The 24,689-nt window shown below is 43.9% G+C and overlaps 1 protein-coding gene across 1 annotated transcript in view; it reads right to left on the bottom strand.

Moving 5' to 3' along the window:
* Positions 1–24,689, bottom strand: part of ABCA13 (ATP binding cassette subfamily A member 13) — a 351,879-nt gene that overhangs the window by 92,819 nt on the left and 234,371 nt on the right. The window contains exons 47-51 of the mRNA XM_070368866.1: positions 24,086–24,201; positions 18,896–19,052; positions 14,284–14,537; positions 8,878–9,070; positions 6,048–6,157 (exon numbers count right to left, since the gene is read on the bottom strand). Of these exons, the coding sequence (XP_070224967.1) occupies positions 6,048–6,157; positions 8,878–9,070; positions 14,284–14,537; positions 18,896–19,052; positions 24,086–24,201 (830 nt within the window). The remainder of the gene's footprint in view (positions 1–6,047; positions 6,158–8,877; positions 9,071–14,283; positions 14,538–18,895; positions 19,053–24,085; positions 24,202–24,689) is intronic.

The raw sequence follows: 24,689 nt of genomic DNA, 5'->3' as shown, positions 1-24,689 counted from the left end.
GCTCAAAAATCACTGCAGATGGTGACTGCAGCCATGAAATTGAAAGATGCTTGCTCCATGGAAGAAAAGCTAAGATAAACCTAGACAGCATTAATTAAAAAGCAGAGACATTACTTTGCCAACAAAGATCCATATAGTCAAAGCTTTGGTTTTCCTAGTAGCCATGTATGGATGTGAGAGTTGGACCATAAAGAAGGCTGAGCACTGAGGAATTTATGCTTTTGAACTGTGGTGTTGGAGAAGACTCTTGAGAGTCACTTGACTACAAACCAGTTAATCCTAAAGGAAATCAGTCCTGAATATTCATTGGAAGGACTGATGCTGAAGCTGAAGCTGAAGCTCCAATACTTTGGCCACCTGATGCAAAGAGCCAACTCATTAGAAAAGACCCTGATGCTGGGAAAGATTGAAGGCATGAGGAGAAGGGGATGACAGAGGAAGAAATGGTTGGATGGCATCACCAACTCAATGGACATGAGTTTGAGCAAACTCCAGGAGTTGGTGATGGACAGGGAAGCCTGGTGTGCTGCAGTCCATGGGGTTGCAAAGAGTTGGCTACAACTGAACTACTGAACAAAAGTCCTGAACTGTTTCTTGAGAGAGACACAGATTACAAAAGTATTCCACTTTTGTAAAAATTCATTGAAATGTTCTTTTCTATAACTTCAATTAAAAATTTTAAAAGGCATTTAAAAAAATACATTAAACCAAGAAACACAAGATTTTGAGATAGTAGAAATATCCTTGTAAGTAAATTTTGGAAAGATGAAATCAAAATTATATATATTATGTACAGAGCAATGACAGCAATAATATCACTTATGAAATTTTTAGGTTAAAATAAATCTGTACAAAGAAACATATGTATAGACTTGGTTTGATAATTTATTTAAAGAAAAAGATTTTAAAATTCATTCAAATCAAGTTAGAAATAAAACAACATAACTAAACTGAGAAAAGTATGATGGAAAGGCTAATAAAAATGACAAAATTTAACCTAGAGATTGTCATAGTGAGTGAAGTCAGACAGAGAAACAGAAGCATCACATGACATCCCTTAATGTGTACTAAAAAGAAATAATACAAATGAACCTAATGCGGACTAAAAAGAAAGTATACAAATGAACTTATCTACAAAACAGAGATTTAGAGAATGAATTTAGGCTTGCTGGGGGTGGTGGGGAGAATGGAGGGAAAGGATAGCTAGGGAGTTTGGGAGCCACATGTACACACTGCTGTGTTTAAAATGGATAACCAACAAGGACCTACTGTAGAGCACAGGAACTCAGCTCAGTGTTATGGGCCAGCCTGGCTGGGAGGGGAGTTTGGGAAGGATGGCTGAGTAACTTTGCTGTGCACCTGAAACTCTCACAGCATTATTAACCAGCTATACTCCAATATAAAATAAAAAGTTTAAAAATAAAATATTAAAAACAAGAATTTTTTAGAAGGTATTATTTAGAAAAACTGGTGTGTGATTTTCTCAGCTGAAGCAAAATAAAATGGAAGATCTATTTTTTAAATATCGATTGTAAACTTTGGTAAAATAAACTGATCTGTGACTTTGTTAAAAATGACAAAATTTAATAAATTTGAAACTGAAAAACATTTGAATTACTAAGTAAATTGATCTTTCGTTCTTTTTTAAAGTAAAACAGTCATAGTCTGGAAAGTACAAAGACAATTTAATAGAAAAAATCACAACTATACAGGTACAGAGAGAGGAAAAATACAAATATTAAGATGATCATAGTTATAACTCCATGTAGGTACTTAAAATTTTAAATTAAGTAAATAGGTTATAAAACAGAAATAGAGTCATAGATGTAGAAAACATTTATGGTTACCAAACGGGAAGGTGGGAAAGAGATAAACTGGAAAATCAGGATTGATAAATATATACTACTATGTATAAAACAGGTAACTAATAAAGGAGCTCTACTCAATACTCTGTAATGTGACCTACATTGAAATAGACTATGAAAAATTGTGACTATATGTATAACTGAATCAAATTGCTGTATACCTGAAACTAGCACAGCATTGTACATCAACTATACTTCTGGGGAACACATGTATACCTATGATGGATTCATTTTGATATTTGGCAAAACTAATACAATTATGTAAAATTTAAAAATTAAATAAAATTAAAAAAAATAAATAAATAAAAAAAAAAAAGAAATAGAGTAAATAGGTTCATTGAAGAGAGAAATATTTTGTTGTCAAAATAACAAAAAAATAGAAGTAACTTAACAGTAGGGCTTCCATGGTTGCTCAGCAGTAAAAAACTGCCTGCCAATAGAGGAGACGAGGTTCCCTCCCTGGGGTCAGGAAGATCCCCTGGAAAAGGAAACGCAACCCACTCCAGTATTCGTGCCTGAGAAACCCTATGGACAGAGGAGCCCAGTCCCAGGAGTCAGACACGATTGAATGACTAAACAATGACAAATTAATAGTACGGATTTAACATCAGATTTTTTTTAACAAAACAACTAGTTTTGTTATGAATCGAAGGTTAAATGATGCATGAAATTTAACAAATAAAATATTTAAATTCCTGACAAAATAGACTGTGCTGCAGAAATAAAAGGACAGATTGATAATCGACAATCTTTTATTTGTGACATAAATATGTCACAGGGATGAAATGTTCAGTGTGGAGAATATAGTCAATAATAACATAATAACTTTGTGTGGTGACAGATGGTAACTCGATCACCCTGGTGATATTGCCGTAATGTATGGAAAGAGCTAATCACTACGCTGCACACCAGGAACTAGCATAGTGTTATAGGCCAATTACACTTCAGACTGACAAACTCATGGAAAAAGAGATGAGATTTGGGTCACCAGAGGCAGGAATGGCGGGAAGGGGAATCTGATGCAGACAGCCAAAAGGCACGAACTTGCCGTTATAAGATAAATAAGTATTAGGGATGTAAATGTACAACACGATGAATACAATTAGCACCGCTGTGTGCTATACATGATGGTGGTTAAGAGAAGACAGCTTAAGAATTCTCATCACACAGAAAATATAATTTTCTCTTTCTTTTATATCTATATGAGATGATTGATGATCACTAAATTTGTGATACTAATTTCATGATATACGTAAGCCATTCCATGATACATGTACACCATTATGCTGTACTCCTTCAATTTACACAGGTTTATAAAATGATACTACTGTATGTCCATTATATCTCAATAAAGTTGGAATAAAAAAATAGAGGAGGGAAAAAATAAAAAGAAACACTATTATTAGGTGAGTAAGATACACTACCATTGAACATTGCCTGAATGGTTTTAAGGAAACCAAAAAGGAAACAGGAATCAGAAGCATTACTATAGGAGAAACAGAAGATTTTCATGAATTACTAGGATAAATATTGTATTCTGGATGGAATAAAATACTTTTTAAAAGGAATTAGATTTGTTTCAATGAATGGAAAATATAGAAGGTTTGCAGAGAAGACCAACATTCACATACCAGTTATTTTCAAGTTAATCTATTACTATAAATGCAATATAAAGTCAAAACTCCAGTGTGAATTGTGAAAACAGCTTTACATTTTTTCTCTACATTGAAAAAAATAACTTATATGCAAAACAGAAATAGATCCACAGACATAAGAAACGAATGGTTACCAAAGGGTAAGGGTGGGGGGGGCATAAATTAGGAGTTTGGGATTGACATATATACTACTACATAGGTGGCTCAGTGGGTAAAGAATCCACCTGCAATGCAGGAGACATGGGAGACATGGGTTCAATCCCTGGGTCAGGAAGATCCCCTGGAGAAGGAAATCACAACCTACTCCAGTACTCTTGCCTGGAGAATTCAACGGACAGAGGAGCCTGGGAGGCTACAGTCCACAGGATCGCACAGAATCTGACACAATTAACACTTTGCATTTTCAAGAGATGAATTACCTCCTGATGAGGACAAATTCACTGCAGATCTAAAACAGATATGCAAGGATTCTACAGAGAAAAGTGCAAAACAAGTAAATGACGCTTTTTTAAATGACCTGAATGAATGGCTCTGTACCAGAGTTAAGGATAAAGAACACAAACTACCATAGAGATGTAAATCTCTTCAAAATATAAAATAAATTTGACTCCATTCCAATCAAGATTCAAATATTGTGACACTTTTATACAAGTTACCAAAATGATTCTAAAAATGATAACTCATAAAGGTACCAAAGTGGTCCAAATTATTCTGGAAATGAAAAAAACTAGGAAAACAGTCAGGAGGGACCAACTCACCAGTATACATCTGAAACAGAAGAAGGGAAAGTGAGTCCCAGCCTAGCTGCGAACTCGGTGCAAAGAAAAAAACAGACAAAAGACACATGGCTGTGAAGGTGGCCTTAGACAAACTGGAACTGGAATCTTGGACTGGAAAAAAAATCAGATTATATGTTCAAATATAGACTCCATGCAAATAATAAACATGAATGTAGAAAAGAAGCCTCTGAAAAGAAAATAGCTTTATCATCGTAGAAAGAGAATTTCCTGAGACTCAAAAAGGAAGAAATAACAAAGGAATAAAAGAACAAACTGTCTTATCAAAACTGAGAATGTCTATAACAAAATTAAAATACAAGGAACCACTAACAGGTAATACTTGAAACATATAAAGCACGTTGAAGATATTGAATATGTGAATATATTGCCAGTTGAATATATTAAAAACTCTTACCTAATGAGTAAAAAAGACAACCTTATAAAAAAGAACCATAGTCATGACAGGTGATTGGCAGAAAGAAACCCTAGGGAACAGACAGATATAGGGAAAGCACTCTGCCAAGTTCACGAGTAATTAAAGAAATGCAAATCAATCTAACAATGAAATTGCCTGCCCACCAGGCTTGTGAAAAATTAAACCTTTTAATAACTATTCCTGAAGAGGATTATGAACTGTTCATGGAATAAGTGTAGATGAAGTCTACACAGTGATCTTTATAATCGTGTCTGATTTTAAAATACACTTCTCCCCACATATTTAATCACCTACACTTGACATGCCTACACATATGCAGAAAGTGATAAAATCAGATCCATACACATGGACACCTGTGTATAAACAACGAGCAGGAGACATACAAATATTAACACTGGATTTTAGGATTAGAGGATGAATTTCTGTTCTCCTCGTGCCTGGCACGTCATAGATGGATGATAACTATTTGTCAATGCAAAAAAAAAAATTAGCTAATTAATGAGTACTTATGATATTTTTGAAATTGTTTCCATGAATTTATTTGAACCTATATATAAAAATCTCAAGCAAATTACTTCCAAGTCTATTAAGAGATAACTCTAGGATTCCTGGTAGACAGACTATGAAACTGAGAACTTGGTGGCTATTTATATAATGACCCTCAGAGAACATATCACAATGCCTGTCGCGTTCTTTATGTCAGTTCCATGAGAGGTTTCTGAAATCTATTATCAAGTTACAATTAATTCGCTCTAGCAGGAAAAGCAGAAGGATATGTGCCGGGACCTGTCGTACAGCACTGATGCTCAGAAGAGCAGGGTACAGGGTGGGCGTGGGGAACAGCTAAAGGGTTATTAGGACACATACGCACGGCACACAGATGGGACAGGCGGAAAACTGCTGAACTGCCAGAAAGGCAAAGTCTGGGGGTAAAACAAATGAAACTACCCCGCCCCTGCCAGCCCCTGCACTGCAGTGAGCCCTCTGAAGCTCCACCCCGTCCGTGGCAAAGCAGAAGAAGCCGGCCCCGGCCACTCCCACCCGCCCGGCTTCCATGGGGCAGAGCACCCAGCATCACTGCTGGAAGAGGGTGGCCCCGGGCTGCTTTCACCACCCTCTGGCTGGAAACATCAAGTCCATTTCATTCCCTCTTAGAGGCCTTTTTCCCCTCTTGTGAGCAGTGGTCACTGGAAATAAATTTGGAGGCCAATGACCTCCTCTGACTTTAGAGCACAGGATGGGGGGAGGCTGGGATTCTCTAGATTTGATGATCATCTCTACAGGCAATAACGTGATGGAACGTGGACTTTACCCCGTGGGAGTCCTGACGACGGCGTGTCCCGAGCTTGGAGGCAGGTCCCCAGTCAGCATTTTGAAAGTGGTGGTTTTCCCAGCCCCGTTCACCCCGAGAAGCCCAAAGCACTGAAGGCAGAAAAAGAAACAGACCATAAAATCAAAATTACATCAGAAATGGCACTTGCTTTCAACTCCTTTTGTGCTACTTTTGGTTTGTATTATTTGTAGCCTTTTACAATCATAAAATAAGTGTATAAAGCACTTTATAGCTCACACAGTACTTCTGAAATCACTGTGACATTTGAGCGGTATAATTTCAGCATTAATTCACAGACAATATATTCACGTCTGGAAAATGAAAGAGCATGACAAGTAAGTGCAATTACCACAAATTATGCTGAATCCTGTCTGATAAGACAGGGGCCCACATCACAGGTTCCTGTATCCCTCTGGTTAGCACAGGATTTTTAGGAGTCACATCATCATAGTCAGGACTATCCCAGTGCCTTCCTCTGTCTCTGAACCTCTCTCTGTCCTCTAACTCTGATGATGGCCTAAGCCTGACAACTAGTGAAGAAAGCCCTCTATTTCCATATGATCTCACTCAGCGTCAGGTCACCTTTTCCTGCATGACTGTGTCATATTCTGTGTGGAACACAGCCCTGCTGTCTTTTGCAGCCCAGTGTCTACCTTGAACCTAGGCTATTCTTAGCTGGAGATGCTGTGGTGGAAGCCGAGACGCTTATCCTTACTGACCTCCTTCCAGGACACCTGTTTCTCGATGTCTGGGCACTGCTGGCTTCCTGGCTCCCTGAATCCTGGGTTTCCTGTGGCTGAGCCCACTTAGTTAGCACAGAGCCCTGTTTTGTAGCTCTGGGAGCAGTCTGCTTCAACACCTATGCTTTCCCCACCTTAGTGGGTCTCTTCTACCCTCTGAAACATGGGGCCATCCTGCTGCAGATCTGTGCTGTCCCCTGTCACTGTCAGCCAGACCACACCTGAGCTGCTGCCCCAGGTACAACACCATTAGGTAATTGGAGCACATTCTACCCTCCGGGTTGAGGTTGAAGTTTAGCAGAGCCCTCTTTCTCACACTCCTGCCTCCCCACTCCGCCCATTCCTGCCTCCCTGCTCTCAGGCTCCACCCCCGCCGCCCTCTCTAGACTTATGGCTCTGAGACCATTCACTTCACTCTGCGCCTTTCAACCTTGATCCGCTGTTACATCACACTGGGCACTGTTTATGACCTCCCACAGCCTGCCCAATTATTAATTCCTGGAGGGAAAGGGGCACAGCATAGCCATCTCGGTGTTTTCCGTAGGCTTTTGCACAATTCTTTACATCTACGTCATTAAACTCAGACATTCAAATAAAGCCTAGTGAATAGAATCCCAAGATGAATGCATCCTGGACCATTTAAGATATCTGGAGCATTTCTCTTAGGACATTTTTCAAGGTTTTTTTCTTACTCCTTAAATCTACCACGAAGAAGGAACTGTTGGTTAGTCATTCAGTCATGTCTGTTTTGAGACCCCATGGACTGTAGCCCACCAGGCTCCTCTGTCCATGGCATTTCCCAGGCAAAAATACTGGTGTGGGCCATTTCCTCCTCCAGAAGATCTTCCTGCTCTAGGGAGTCATTCCCAGCCCAGATATTGAACTTGTATCTCTTGCACTGGCAAGCAGGTTCTTTACACTGAGCAAACATAGAAGTCATGGAGAAGTAATAGCAAAATGGAAGTTGCTTACTTTTTAAGCGAGGGTAAAAAAATAATTCCATAAGATGGCAAAAATCACAATACTAGTCCTAGAGTTGAGCAGCAAACACAAACCCTGCAAAAAAACATTTGTTTAACATCTGTCCTGTCTGACCGCACACCTCGGTGCAGGGTGCCATGTCCCTGGGTAGGCACGGATCCATCCTCTCTCGGCTCCTCTCTACCTCAGATCCACTCACGGCAGAACTTACCAATCTGATACCAATCAGAACTTATCTGATACCAATCAGATACCCATATAACCTACTTTGAATTCCTCAGAAGTTTGGAACAATATGAATGCAAGATAGTCTCATTTATTTTAACAGTTAATTAAAAATAATCACTTCCAGAACTGACTTCCCTTTATGCATTAAGCATGCATCAGGAACAATTTACGTGGCTTCTGTCAGTTCAGAAAAAACACTTCTACTAGAATTAATGCCACGTTCATGAAAAACAACTCTAAGCTAGCTGTGGTGTGTGAGAGTTTTTACTTTTTCAGAGTAACATTTTACTAGATGGCTTAATTGGCCACTTAAAGAGTACTGAAGTTCAAACAGGAGTTAGAAGTGTTTTCCTTAATTAATCGGATTTATAAAATATTTGCACTCAATGGAGAGTCACCCTGTAACCCAAACAACAATGAAAAGTCCTGGGTCACTTGGGCTTCCCTCGTGGTTCCCTGGTAAAGAACCCGCTGGCCAAGCAGGAGATGCGAGTTCAATCCCTGAGTTGGGAAGATCCCCTAGAGAAGGGAATGTCTACCCACTCCAGTATTCTGTCCTGGAGAATCCCATGGACACAGGAGCCTGGTGGGCTACAGTCCATGCATTAGCAACTGAACAACACCAACCTTGATCACTTAAATTTTTAAAATTATGAAAGAGGATAAACCCCATCAATCAGTCAGCAGAGTTTTCACTAGCGAAAGTCAACCGACTCTTTATACAGATCCAGGAGAGATTCCTAAAATGTGCAGATGCTTTCAGTTGTGATGTCAGATATTCTAAGGGAATAACATGAGAAGATCAACAATTAGACTGAGGCCTGTTTGCAGAAGAAAAGGTACAGGCAGAAGTCTCTTACCTCTCCCCTGCGTACGCCCAAGCTGATATCTTGCACGGCGGTCGTGCTCTTGAAGAAGCCCCTGTAACTCTTACTGAGGTTGTACAGCACCAGAGTGTCTCCGCTGGTTCTGCCTTTCAGCACCCTCACTTGCTCTTTTTCAACATCTATGTCCTTGGAAGATGTGACTGTGCCTTGAATGGCAGAGTGGCCCCTGGGAGGATAGATAATTCAGAGTTAATTCACACCTGGGAGATGCGCCGGAAAGGGGGAAAGAAAGGTCAGAGATCATCCAAACGGTGACACGGATGGACACCAAACTCAAACCACTTGCTGATTTTATGAACAATAAAGTCACGCCAGACTTTTGTGCCAGAGGACAAATAATTTATCACAAAGTTGTAAGAAATCAACTAGTCCGACCACTTTGAGCAAGTGAAGCCAAGAGTTAGTTGCTCAGTTGTGTATGACTCTGAGACCCCATGGACTATGGCCTGTCAGACTCCTCTGTCCACGGAATTCTCCAGGCAGCAATACTGGAGTGGGTTGCCAGTTCTTTCTCCAGGGGGTCTTTTCAACCCAGGAATTGATCCTGGGTCTCCTGCATTAACAGGTGGATTATTTACTATCTGAGTCAGCAGGAAAGCCCTGGAGCAAACAAGCCCCTTGATAAACTAGATTATACATGAAAGTCTCCAAGTGCTACAGTTCCGCAGCACGCGCTGGATTGTGTAAAAGAATACACGGGAGGCACGCGACAGACACCTGTCAGGTGAGCACAAAGCTAACTCTCGCCTCTGATTTATTTCCCCTAAATCTGAGCCAGCTCACTTTCTAATCTTTATGATTTTCTTTTCTGGTGCATTTTGCCTTTCGAGTAAATCCCAATTTCTGCAAACTGTAATAAGCCAATATTTTAGTAACTAAATGAGTACAGATCACTGAGATAGTGTTGCACCCACATCAATTTCCTGTTTTATCAATGTAATATTGTAGTGTACTGTGTTTTATCCTATCACAGTATTGTTGGGAGAAGCTGGGTGAAGGGGTCATAGAATTTCTCTGGACTGATTTTGCTATTTCTTATGAGTCTTAAGCTATTTTAAAATTTTAAAAGTATTAAAAATACAATAAAATATCTAGAGCTAGACTCCAGTGCCCCCAGCCCCTTTCCCTGTACTATCTTTTCCATACCTGAAATCACGACAAACATATAATTTTCTCAACACACAACACAGATGATTAGAAAATACAGCTACACATGCAGGAGTATGTGTTATATTATGGATTTTATATAACGTTCAAAAGCATAAGAAATGAATCCGTCTATAGAGTGGGACAGGAAAGCCTGGTGTGCTGCAGTCCATGGGGCTGCAAAAACACGACTTAGGGACTGAACAGCAAACAGAGTGTGGCTGACTGACAGGGGGTTCTGAGGGGACTTCAGGTGCTACTGACTGGGGGAAGGTATCGCAGCTGTGTTCAATTTACGAACACTCACTGAATTTGACACTTTCACCTTGACTGTTGGGCGCCCTTCCCCAGGTGAGGGTGCGTTCTATGGCCCTCAGCCTTGTCTGGTCATCCAGAGGCTGTCTCTCACTCCACCAGGACACACATCACCTTATCCCTTCCTGTTTCCAAGACCCATCAGCAGTTTCGACCATCTCCTCATTAGCATCACCGGGCAGCTCTGTGCCTGCTGCCTGGTCTCAGGCCAGAGAGTCTGCTCTTAGGGCTTGGGGCTCCAGCACATCTACTGGTTTCATCTCAAGTGGATCTGGTGGGTGGGGGGCTCTGAGTGAGGTCACTGCCCGTTGGCCTCCTCCCCACAACACAACATGCAGTTCATGCCCCTGTACTCAGAAACGAGCTGCCTGGCCATCCTCCAACTGACAATCATGAAAAACGGCATCTGTGTCAAGAGGAAGGAGCCTGGTGGGCATTGGTGCAGCAGGTCCTTGCAGGGATTTAGTGCAGCTGATATCAGAAGGGAGACGCTGCCCTGGGCCATGTGGCTGCTCAGACCCAGCTGGCAACTGGGATATAGAGAGCAGAAACTGCCTCCAGACCAGAGAGACAACAAACAGGGACCTCCCCCTGACCCCCCACCCCATGACCAAAACCCACCCAACCTGACTCGTGTGTGGCTGGAGTGTAGGTTCTGATGTGGTCCTGGGTCTGGGCAGACAACACAGGCTGACAGAGGGACTGCAGGCTGTAAGCAGGCGCCGGGTGGGCAAGGGCAGTAGGGAACCGGCACCAAGTCAGGCGGGAGACAGTCCACTTAGGAGGGCTGCAGGAACTGTCCGCCCAGATGCAGAGGGTAGGGTGTTCCTATTTTTCCAGGAATTCACTGCAACAGTGTAAAATATTTCCTGCACAAGGAATTTATAGAGTCAGGTAGAGGAGAGGAACAAACACGTTAAAACAACACTGACGGCCCTGATGGTAAATGCGAGCTGTAACAGAAACACTGGCAGGACATCATGCTGGGCTGGAGAGGCAGGAGGACCTACGGGGAGGGTCCTGGAGATGAGGAAGGCCGTCCTGGCAAAGGACCAGCGCAGACTGGAGATCAGGGCCAATGTCACAGGTGGAGACAGAAGGGACATCACATGGAGCGGCCCTGAGCATGAGCTGCCAGGCTTGAAGGGCCTGGCTGAGAACCTTGGACTTAGCTTTCAGGCAGTGATTAGTGACCTGGTTAGATCTACATTTTAAAAACATATTAATTTGGTCAGATCATTGTCATTCTTAATGGAGTGACAGGTAACCCAGTGTCTAAGTTATATTTAATTTCTGGATTCTGTAACCTTCACAATGACAAAGAACAACAAATATTGACTATTTACTGCAGATAACAAGGACGTTATTCTAATATTTGGTTTCACTTATACTTTTCCACTCCAAAATCACTGCAGATGGTGACCACAGCCATGAAATTAAAAGACACTTGCTCCTTGGAAGAAAAGCTATGACCAGCCGAGACAGCATATTCAAAAGCAAAGACATTACTTTACCAACAAAGGTCCGTCTAGTCAAAGCTATGGTTTTTCCAGTGGTCATGTATGGATGTCAGAGTTGGACCATAAAGAAAAGCGAGCACCAAAGAATTGATGCTTTTGAACTGTGGTATTGGAGAAGACTCTTGAGAGTCCCTTGGACTGCAAGGAGATCAAACCTGTCAATTAGTGTGTTTGGTAGAACATTTTCCTTAATTGATAAGCATCATCATTGCCAAATAGCAATAAAATGTATTTCACTAGTGATTCTAATAAAAGTATGTACAGAGAAGTAAAAATAAATAAATAAAGGAAATCAGTTCTGAATATTCATTGGAAGGACTAATGCTGAAGCTGAAACTCCAATACTTTGGCCACCTGACTCAAAGAACTGACTCATTTGGAAATTCCCTGATGCTGGGAAAGACTAAAGGCAGGAGGAAAAGGGGATGACAGAGGATGAGATGGTTGGATGGCGTCAAATGACTTGATGGACATTAGTTTGAGCAAGCTTCAGGAGTTGGTGATGGACAGGGAAGCCTGGCATGCTGCAGTCCATGGGGTTTCATGTAAGGTAACACCCAAAGTCTTTACAGAAAAATCTTTTGATGCTGCAGCAGGATTGAATACCCTGAAATCTGCTGAAGGGGTTTCTACAAAATAAGTTTTAAAATAGATTAAACTATGGAGGGCCGAATACAGGACCAATTACATTTGAAAGACACACAGAATTCTATTTCAACCTCTGCCAGTATTGGAAATCTAGATTCCAGAGGGATTGTGGCTAACTCAAGAGAGGTTTGTGATGGCTATTCAAATGGTTCTCCACTTTAGCAGATTCTAAAGGAAGTATGTTGATGAATTGACTGAGGGGGAGAAATTCTATAAGGAAATCATCATGGAGTGTTACTACTAGGTCTATAATATTTAACAGTTTCTCCTGTGATATAGTCCTAATTAGTACTTTCTCCATGAAGTATCCCTTTATTAGAGCAACTCCACAGATTCAGGCCACAAGGGTTACAGAGGGAGAGACATGCCATTGTGGACCCTACATAAGAAAGTACACTCCTTGCTTAATATTTAAAATGTGTTATCTGTCAATACTTCACACATCCTTGCAAAACCACTTGTGATCCTATTGAAAATATAGAGATGCGGGTATAAGAATGTGTTTGTGTGGACATGGGCACACACAAACTCACGTGGACAGCACACATCATATACACACACACCCCTTGGGCTACTGACTTTCATTCTCACCTAACAAAGAGGAGGACATTATCAGCACCATTACTGAATAACAGTAATTAAATAAAACATTTTTAGTGCTAATAACAAGGGATCCTCCCAGCATCAGGGTCTTTTCAACGAGTCAACTCAAGATGAGGTGGCCAAAGTATTGAGTTTCAGCTTCAGCATCAGTCCTTCTAATGATCAGTCCTGGGTGTTCATTAGAAGGACTGATGTTGAAGCTGAAACTCCAATACTTTGGCCACCTCATGTGAAGAGTTGACTCATTGGGAAAGACCCTGATTCTGGGAAAGATTGAAGGCAGGAGGACAAAGAGATGAGAGAGGATGAGATGGCTTGATGGCATCACCGACTCAATGGACATGAGTTTCGGTAAGCTCCGGGAGTTGGTGATGGACAGGGAGGCCTGGCGTGCTGCAGTTCATGGGGTCGCAAAGAGTCGGACACGACTGAGTGACTGAACTGAACTGAACAAGAGGATCTTCAAAGGGCAAGTGGTTATCAGCACTGACTTTCTTACACACCTGCTTTTAGGAGTTGATGCTATTTTGCCACAAAATGATATTATGTTATGAAAGTGAAAGTGTTAGTCACTAAGTCATGTTCAACTCTTTGAGACCCCATGGAAAGTAGCCCATCAGGCTCCTCTGTCCATGGGACTTCCCAGGCAAGAATACTGGAGCAGGTTGCCTTTCCTTCTCCAGAGGATCTTCCTAACCCTGGGATCGAATCAGTGTTTCCTGCATTGCAGGAAGATTCTCTACCATCTGAGCCACCAGGGAAGTCAAGAGTATGTTATGGGATCAACTGAATTCACCCTAGGTGCTACAATCAGAGTAAGAGGAAAACTGAGCAATTGTAAGAAGGAAAATTCATTAAGGTGACTAATGGGTTGGGTTGATTATCTCACCCAATTAAGAATTGGGTGGATTATCTCAGAGGTTGACATCTTTTCTTTTGTCATTCCCCTTCCTAATGTCAGAAACTCACCAATGAAAAGAAAAAAACAAACAAAAACAAAGCAAACAAAAACTGTCAAACCCTAACTATGAGGTGTGGGTACGACACTGTTCAGAATGTTTCTTGTCCCGCAGCCTCCCGGATGGATTTGCTGCTCCATCTTTATTCAGACACTAGTTCCATCAAGGACGAGCCCTGCAGGACGTACCTGGGTTGCAGCCAGAGGTCTCTGTGAAGCAGCACCCTCAGGAGGAGAAGGACCGAGCCTTGTACAGCCAACTGCACGAAGATCCAGCCCAGGAAGTTCATCTCAAATGGGCTCACATAGGAGTCGATGCCAAAGTTATGGGTCAGGTCGTACCTGATCTGATTGTAACAGAGTTCTATCAGCCCCTGACCCAGGCAGAACTGAGGGAAAATAGTGAAGACCCACTTGAGGACGTCATAGATGTTCTGTAAATTCTGTGCAGTGAAAGAAAGAGAAGTCAAAATGAGAGCTCTTCGTAAAGAAGACATACAAAACCCTCAATCTTACAGCCAATACCATCCAGTGTTCCCTTACAATGTAAACTCACGGCTGTTCACAATGAGTTGTCTCTACTAGTGTGGTTCAAGGACAATAGAAAATCCAAAAAAAAAGGCTTTTAGGTCAACACCAAAAATCAAACAGCCCAATCAAAAACTGGGCAGAAGTCTTAAAGAGACATTTCTCTGAGGAAGACATACAGATGGTCAATAGGCATAAAAAGATGCTCATCATTGCTAAGTATTAGAGAAATGCCAATCAAGACCACAATGAGATATCACCAGTCAGAATGACCATCATCAAGAAGTCTACAAATGCTGGAGAGGGTGTGGAGAAAAAGGAACCCTTCTACACTGTTGGGGTGGGAAAGTAAACTGGTGCAGCCACTATGGAAAACAGGACGAAGATTCCCTAAAAAGCTAAAAACAGAGCTACCATATGATCCAGCAATCCCACTTCTGGGCACATATCCAGTGAAAATCTAATTTGAAGAGATACATGCACCCCGATGCTCACAGCAGCACTATTTACAATGGCCAAGACATGGAAACAACCGAAATGTCCTTCAACAGATGAAGGGATAAAGAAGATGTGGTGCACACACACAATGAACCATTACTCAGTCATAGAAAGGGATGACATAATGCCAGCTGTAGCAACATGGAGGCTACTAGAGGTTATTACACTACGTGAAGCAAGTCAGAAGGCGAAAGACAAATGTTATATGCTATTACTCATATGTGGAATCCAAACCACGACACAAATCAGCTGATCCGTGAAACAGACACAGACTCACAGACATAGAGGACAGATCTGCAGTTGCCAAGGGCAGGGGGGAAGGGGAGGGGTGGAGAGGGAGTTTGGGATTAGCAGATGCAAGCTATTACAATATAAAGAATGATCAACAACCAGGCCCCACTGTATGGTACAGGGAACTACATTCAGTACCCTGTGATCAGCCATAATGGAAAAGAACATGAAAAAGAATGTACAGATGCATACGATTGAGTCACTGTACTGCTGCACAGTAGTAATTAACACAACATTGTAACTCAACTCTACTTCAATAAAAAAATAAGCTGAAAAATAAGAGTAATAAAGCAAAAAATGACTTTTGGGGGGCATGTATTGTTACATCACAGTTTACTGTCCTTTGCATGCAGACATGAGAAAAACATGAAAGGCTCATTTAATGATCCTTTGGTTCAAGTCTTGACCAACTACCACTATTTACAGATTTCAAGCAGTCCTAAAGGGGCTTATTATCCCACTTTTCATAAAACTATGTCCCTGGATCAAATAATATATGACTTCAAAGGGTTCCGTTTTAACAAGATGGAAACAGAAGACTATTATAGCTTTTAACTCAGGATCTGACAGTTCAGGGAATAATTAATTAATGGTGAGGACTCAGATCTGACTGCAAGAAAGTCACACACTATCTCTTACCACTTGAACGAAGCTATTTGCAACTCATAACACCAACTTGGTAAATAACCCACATGTGTTGAGTGTAGCCACACAAAGTCACAGAACAGCAATTCACAAGTGTCTGATTCATAATGTCTCTACTTTATCAATTGGAGATTGATAAAGTAGAGACATAAATTACTGAAACTATGAGTTTTTTCCAAAAGCCAAAACTACTGAGTAGGCACACCACAACTAGAGAGCCCGTGCACCACAATGAAAGATCCACACGACACAACCAAGATCCCACGTGCCGCAACCAAGACCCAACGCAGCCAAATAAATAAACATTAAAAAAAAAAAACTATGATTTTTTCACCTACCTGCATCCCCCATCCCTCAAAAGAGAACCTCCGCAGTGGGAGAGACAGATGCGCCGCAGCCTGAATTAGAGTCCCAAATGCCTTTTCTGTGCATATCTGCTTATAAACTGTGACTTGGTCAAAACTAAAATGCTCACATTAACAGTATTGTTTGTCTGCTGCTGCTAAGTCACTTCAGTCGTGTCCAACTCTGTGCGACCCCATAGACGGCAGCCCACTAGGCTCCCCCATCCCTGGGATTCTCCAGGCAAGAACACTGGAGTGGGTTGCCATTTCCTTCTCCAATGCATGAAAGTGAAAAGTGAAAGTGAAGTTGCTCAGTTGTGTCCGACTTAGCGACCCCATGGACTGCAGCCCACCAGGCTCCTCCGTCCATGGGATTTTCCAGGCAAAGTACTGGAGTGGGGTGCCATTGCCTTCTCCGATTGTTTGTCTACATAGTGGTTAATACCAGCTGTACTGGTCTCTGGCACTGGTCTGAAAACCTAGTCCCCTTTCTCATCTTATGTCATGTTTTCATAGGAATATGTTACCTCTTGAACTTACAAAGGAATATCTGAAAATCACCCACTTATGATGTTGATCTTTTTAAGTGGAGCATATCAAAATAAAGAGCAAAGGGAAAAAAAGACCTCAGCAACAGCAAGGAAATGCCTTTTGTTATCTGTTAACAATTGAGCTTGACTCATTTTTTTGCAAACAACTTACTGCCTGCAGATTTCTCTCCAAGTGAACAAAGCTGTTTATAACGGGAGGGAACAAGGCATCCCACTGACCTCAGTCTCAGGACCTCAAGACTCTGGGTTGGTTTGCTCTGCAGGTCTAGAAGACCCCTCCTCCTCCTCTTCTGTCTGTGACCCGTCCCCAGGGCAGGGACTGTCTACCTCGAATCTGCCTGTCTTCCCATTTAGTTCATGACTGAGATCCATGGTATATCAGCGCTCTGATGGGGACAAGGAAGCTCTGTTCTGCCTCCACTAACTTCAATGCTCTCTCGAGTTAAAGTCAATGAATCGTTCTGCTAGTTTGCTATTTAAAGTCTAGACATACTAATACAGATTAGTGTCAATAACAGATCTAAAAAAATCACCAGAATAAATTGTTTCCTTCAATTGGATCCAAAAACGCTTGTTTACAGAGCTCGCTGCTTCTGTACAAACTTGAGGAAAAGAACACAAGCTGTTGCTGTAGAATCAATCATGTCCCAGTGCGTCTGGGCACAGGAAGGGAGCTCAGCCTCCAACTTGCTGGACACTGACCAGCAGCTTGTCCTCCAGACTGGGCCTTTCTGGGGCTGTTTTCTCAGCCTCTGAGTGGATCCAACGCCAGGACTAGTGAGGAACGGGGCCCACACAGACAGTAGGAAGTCAGGAGAGAACGGTGTGGCCAGAGCCAAGAAGGGAAAGTGTGGAAAGACAGGCAGAGGAGGCTTCAAACTCTGAAGTCCATCCCCACAGGCAGCCCAGGGGAGGCTGAGAAAGAGAGAAGATGAGTTACTGTGGACAAAACCCAGCAGGCCTCACAAGGAGGAGCCTGGCCCAACAAGAGTCAGCGGGTGGGAGGGGGTAGCCAGCACTGCTGGGTTCCACTGGACCCTGATACCTGCTGGAGTGACAACCCCGAAGTGGCCCTCCCGATACAGACAGCCTGATGGAAGGGGTTCCCTGAGAGAGGCACCTCCTCACCCGGATAAATATTCCTGGGCCAGGAGTCCAGTAACAGGGAAGCCTTCTGCTCCAAAACTCTGAGAGCAGCAAATCTAAATCTGTCCCAGGGCTCCAAGGGGAGAGGGCACAATCACCTGGAAAATCCAAACCCGCTGTGGCCTGAGAGTATGGTCTGCTGCTGCAGCTAAGTCGCTTCAGTCGGATCCGACTCTGTGCGACCCCATAGACAGCAGCGCACCAGGCTCCCCAGTCCCTGGGGTTCTCCAGGCAAGAGCAGTGGAGTGGGTTGCCATTTCCTTCTCCAGTGCATGAAAGTGAAAAGTGAAAGTGAAGTCGCTCAGTTGTGTCCAACTCTTCGTGACCCCATGGACTGCAGCCTACCAGGCTCCTCCACCCATGGGATTTTCCAGGCAAGAGTACTGGAGTGGGCTGCCAGACCGGAGCATCCGAGCCCAAAGACAGGAATGTCTGAGCCCTGTTCCCATGATGCCCAGACAGGACACACTTCACACAAACAGCCACTCTTTCAACCATCGATCGGTCATTCATCCACAAACAGGGATGCGGCCGTGAATGCACTGCTCAGTCTGCCCTTCACCCAGGAAGCAGGAGCACAAACAACTCATCTTCTGCCTGCGGCTGCCAGCCTGGATCTGCTGCGTGTCAAGGCACAGATGTTTCTGCTAAGTGGAGTCCCTGTCTCTCTCTGGAGGTAAAGACAGTGGACACCAGCACATCTGCAGTGAAGCCCAGTTGGAAAAGGAATGGTCTCGGGGTGAGTCGACCCTCTCTCCCTCCCCTCGCCCCTGGGAGGCCATGCAGAGGGTCACAGACCTGAGCCTTGGAGACGATGGCCAGCAGCCGGGGCATGACCGTCATCAGCATGGTACAGAGGCCAAAGATGAAGTTCAAGGAGATGTAGGAGACGAAAGCGACGTCCGAGCTGGAGAAGATCCTCGAGACGAGATACATCCAGGGAAGAGTGGCATACCTGAAAAGCAAAGTGAAAAGCCGTGCTCCTCGACCTGCAATTCTTCCTTCTCTAGAGACTGAATCATAGACGAGATGCTGTTGGCTGGTTAGTCTTCCTCCCTCAATGAACAGAAGCACACTTGACTTAATAAAGCTGGCAGTATTTTCTAAAGATGAAGCGCATTTTCCGTAATATCAGAGCCTGGGTTGGGTCAAACCCAGGCCTGGGCGTGCAGCTTCATCAGCCAAAGAAAGGCCCACTTCCCCCACCCGGTGGGGCGAGCTTGGCCTTGCTCCTCGCTCACAGCTTCTCAGCAAAGAGACATGACACCTGTTTGTCAGAGTGAGAATTAAAGCTATCACAAGCGGAGAACGCTATACAAAAAGAGGACCTCAGATGAAAATGGAAAGCTTCCTCTCTGGGGTGCCCTCACGGGCTTCATGCCTTATGCCTCCAGTGTGTGCTCTGACCTCCCCACTCCTACAGCCCCCCAGGTGGGAGCCGTGGCCCCGTTTTACCACAGCACTGACAAGGCTCAGATGCCTGACTGGGAACCCACAGCTGGAAAGGACGTGGAGCTGAAGTGGGAGTCGTTTCTGTGTGACCCGAAGCTGGGCAGTGGACAGCGAAGCCCAGAAGTGGCCCCCACAGGCTTCAGACGGCCTCACGCTGTAGGAAAACACCCACAAGGTTCCTCACAGGAAAACACCTCTTCGTGTTTCCTTCTCCAGAGCACAGAGCCAGGATTTATTCACGGTTGACTCCCCTCGGCTTCCTCCTGTGACCTCCCCAACCCACCTACCCCACCAAGCAAAGGAAGCTGGTACCTCAATGTGGACGCCAGCAGAGAAGTCACTGACTTTTTAAAAAAATGTTTATTAATGTTTTTTAACTTTTTTATATTGGAGTAGAGCTGATTAATAATGTCATGATAGTTTCAGGTGGAGCAAAGGGACTCAGTCACAAATGTACATGGATCCACTCTCCCCCAGACTCCCCATCCACCCAGGCTGCCACATAACACTGAGCAGAGTTCCCTATGCTAAACAGTAGGTCCTTGGTGGTTATCTATTTTAAATATATCAGTGTGTACGTGTGTGCTCAGTCATTTCACTAGTGTCCAACTACGACCCCATGGACTGTAGCTCACCAGGCTCCTTTGTCCACGGGATTCTTCAGGCCAGAATACTGGAGTGGGCTGCAAGAGTACTGGATCCTCCTCCAGGGGATCTTCCTGACCCCGGGATCGAACCCGAATCTCTTGAGTCTTCTGCTTTGGCAGGCAGGTTCTTTACCGCCAGCGCCACCTAGTAAGCCCAGCCGCGCGTAATGCCAATCCCAAACTCCATACCTATCGCTTCCCTCTGTCCTTCCCCCTTGGCAACCAGGAGCTTGTTCTCTAAGTCTGTGAGTTTGTTTCTGTTTTGGGAGTTCATTTGTATCATTTCTTTTTAGATTCTGCACAGAAGGAACGTCATACGATATTTCTCCTCTGTCTGACTTACTCCATCCGGAACAATCTCTATGTCCATCCATGCTGCTGCAATGTTAGCATCATTTCATCATTTTTATTGGCTGAGTAACATTCCATTGTAAAGTGGTACAGCCACTGTGGAGAACAGTATGGAGGTTCCTTTAAAAACTAAAAATACAGCTACCATTTAACTCTGAAGTCCCTCTCCCTGGCTCAGCAGGCTCTTGAAATAGTTTTAGATTTGAGTGTAATTCCTTATCCACATGAAAGCTATGGTATTTGCCCCTGGATCAAAAATACATCCTTGTATTTCAGAAAATACTAATATTATATATGTTTAATATTAAACATAAAATCATACAGTATGTTAGAAACTTCTGTCAACAGTCTGCCTCATAATTCAGGCATGAAGAAAATGAGTTTTGAGCACACAAGAGGAAGGTAAGTGCTTTAATGCAACTGGTCTTAATTAGCTGTTGCATCAAACAGTTCAATGATTAGTGATCACTGAACTAAATTCACACTACTATGTAAAAAATAGATAACTAATAAGGACCTACTGTATAGCACAAGGAACTCGACTCAATGCTCTGTAATGATCTATATGGGAAAAGAATATTAAAAAGAGTGGAAATATGTTGTCCAGTTGCTAAGTCGTGCCTCACTCTTTTCAAACCCATGGACTGCAGCAAGCCAGGCTTCCCTATCCTGCACTATCTCCCAGAAGTTGCTCAAACTCATGTCCACCAAGTCAGTGATGACATCCAACTATCTTGTCCTCTGTCACCCCCTTCTACTCCTGCCTTCAATCTTTCCCAGCATCAGGGTCTTTTCCAATGAGTTGTCTCTTCACATCAGGTGGCCAAAATGTTGGAGCTTCGTATGCGTAACTCATTCACTGTGCTGTACATCGAAAGCTAACACAACACTATAAATCAACTATACTCCAATAAAAATTAATTTTAAAATAAACTAAATTAATTACCAAAGAGGTCATGGCTCCATGGTCTCCATCTGAAATACAGAGAGCAGCCCTGCCTCACGTTCAGCCCCACACGGCCACTCTCTGTCCTTCTCTGTCCCCCAGGACATAAACAAGCGCTACCCTGCCGCTGTGCGGCTCTCTGGATGAGCACATGAGACAGCAGCAGCCAGAGCAGATTTTAACCGAAACACAAGGAGCAGCAGCAGTCTGTGAGCCAGTTGTGGGAGGCAGCTGTAATTGCTGTGAAATTCCTTCCAAGAATGAGCCAACACTCCCTCCCCAACAACTTAAAACTACTGTTTCAAGGACTTCCTGGCCATCCAGTGGTTAGAACTCTGCGATTCCACTCAGGGTGCACGGGTTCCATCCCAGGTCAGGGAATTAAGAGCCTGTGTGCCACTCAGCAGGCTTCCCCAGTGGCTCAGTAGTAAAGAATCTGCCTGCCACTGCAGGAGGTGCAGGAGACGTGGGTTCAATCCCTGGGTTGGGAAGATCCCCTGAGGAGGGCATGGCAACCCAGCCCAGTACTCTTCCCTGGAGAATCCCGCGGACAGAGGAGCCTGGCGGGCTACAGTCCCTGGGGTCGCAGAGAGTCATTCACAACTGAGCACACACACAAAGGGCATAACCTATTTTTAATGAAACCTATGGTAGCTTCTAACATCCTCCATTTTTTATTAAACTATAATGCCATTTTAATACTTTAACACTGGAGGTCAGAGGCCTGCTAACCATTATTCTCCCATTTACGGGGTTTTACTCCCTTGAAACTGGCCCCTCCCCCCACACAGCAGGAATTTTCCAAGACGTGGAACAGGATTCTGTGCTCTCATCCTTTAGTGTTAAATGTGCACTAAATAGTGGTTAAGGTTTCATGTTTTTATATAAGTTAGATTCTCTTTTCTCTCTGAGATTTTTAGGTTTACTTTCTTTTTACTTTTTGATGCTTATTCTCCCTTTCCAGCTTAAATATTGATTTTTCCTCTATAGAGAGAAAGAAAAGAAAAAGGAAAATTGTAACTGGGCATGTTTTCCTATTATATCTTATGAGACTCTGATCACTTACACAATCCCTAGTTTTTCCAGATTCCAAACAAACGGCCCCTTTTAATGCTTGACTGTGTTCTTGGGTCTCAGCTTATTCTGGGATCAGCCTTTTTGAGGTGGTTCTGGGGCTCCTTCTGTGGACAGGAGGGGTCAGTCAACACGCTTGTCCACTGGGGCACTCAGGGGACGTGGTAGCATTTGGGGCCCCAGGGATCTCTCCTCTTTCAGGGGAGTCACCGTGTCAGGGTCCTGCAAATTCCTGGGCTCCAGTGGAGGAAGGACCTGTCTAAAAACTGAACCAGCCCTGGGATGTCACCTGAGAGCCTGGTGGGTCCCTGCTTTGTGCTTCCCCCCCAGAACCGGCCTGAGTCACCTTTCCAGGTCCTCTGGGTCCCCCTCACCTAGGACCCTCCACTTGACATGTCCCTCTCTGGGCCCATGGCTGTGCCTCAACCCGAAGAGACCAGTGAGTCTCCTGAAATCCTTTGAAAAGTGCTGCTGTCATGAACGTGCAGAGAATTCTTAGCTTAAGGTTTCTCTGTCTCTCTCTTTGTCCCTCATCTATTCATCTATCCATCCCAGTAAGGATATAACTGTTCCCTAATTAGATGCTTTGAAAAGTCTGAATTGCTGATACAACTGTCATCTATGTAAAAACCATTTTATAAACTTTGGCTTAGATAAAAGCAGAATGCTCTGTTAAAAAAAAAAATATATATATATACACACACACACACACACACATATAAGTGTATATGTGTGCATGTGTGTGTACTCAGTCGTGTCTGACTCTTTCGACTCCATGGACTGTAGCCCTCCAGGCTCCTCTGTCCATGGAATTTTCCAGGAAAGAATACTGAAATAGATTGTCATTTCCTGTTCCAGGGGATCTTCTTGATCCAGGGATTGAACCCATGTCTCCTGCACTGGCAGGTAGGTGGCTTCTTTACCAGTGAGTCACAAGTTAATTTTTTCCCTACTATTATCAAGCATCTCTCACATACCTAGCCTAGATCTAGAGTCAAATGATGATCTTATGCATTCTTGCTGCCTGGCAGATACACTCTGGGGACTGCTAGCAAGGATCCTGATCAGTGTGTACAAAGGAGAAATTTGTAAAATGATTTTTCTGCTTTTGTTACTTTGATGCTGTGAGAAAAATAATAAAGAGACAGAAGTTAGACAAAACATTTCCAAACTTCTGAGACCAGGAGAGGGAGAAATACGGCAGCCGTAGAGCTTCATGAGTTCCAGGACAGCTCCGGAGCGGAGTGGGTGGTGTGTTTGAGCCCCAGAGGAGCATCAGAGACGGAATGACGGGCTCTGAGACAGATGGGGCCAAGCTGTCCCCATCACTGCCCCCCAACCGTGAGCAGGCGCCAGGCGTCCTGCTCAGGCTGCTCAGCTCCGTGCCCCTAGAAGCAACAGCGTAATTGGTTGGAAAGAGAGAAAACCATGAAGCCGGCAGCAGGTTCAAAGCTGCCCCGGGGGGTTCTCCTTCAGAAAACAAGCCGTAATTCTGCAGCCACGCGTCCCATCACATACCCGAAAAGTACCAGCAGCAGGGCCGTGGCCGCCAGGTTCTCCCGGAAAGTGAAGGCGGTTAGCTGGAAGGCCATGATCACAGAGACACACAGGCAGACGGAGACCAAGTAAAAGAGCTGAGAAATGAAGAGGAGAGGGCCTGTTAGCACAAGGGTTTGTCTATCACCATCTCCTGACCTCTGCCTGCCAATACAGGAGACACAAGAGATGCGGGTTTCATCCCTGGGTCGGGAAGACGCCCTGGAGAAGGGCATTGCAACCTGCTTCAGTATTCTTGGGCTTCCCTGGCAGCTTAGACAGGAAAGAATCTGCCTGCAAAGCAGGAGACCTGGGTTAGACCTCTGGGTTGGGAAGATCTCCCAGAGGAGGGCATGGCAACCCACTCCAGTATTCGTGCCTGGAGGATCCTCATAGACAGCGGAGCCTAGAGGGCTACAGTCCACGGGGTTGCTCGCAAAGAGTCAGTCATGACTGAGTAACCGAGCACGCACGCCTGACCACAAGCTCTCGGTTCGGCTCCCACTTAGCCTGTGTCCTGTCTGGCCCAGCACACGGTTACAGCAGTGGACTCAGGCCTGGAGAGTCACAGTTTGGGACTGAAACA

Source organism: Bos mutus, chromosome 4 (genome assembly GCF_027580195.1).
Source record: "Bos mutus isolate GX-2022 chromosome 4, NWIPB_WYAK_1.1, whole genome shotgun sequence".
In the NCBI taxonomy this organism is placed as follows: Eukaryota; Metazoa; Chordata; class Mammalia; order Artiodactyla; family Bovidae; genus Bos; species Bos mutus.
Note: the sequence above shows the minus strand (reverse complement) of the source record. Positions and strands in the feature narration are given on the sequence as shown.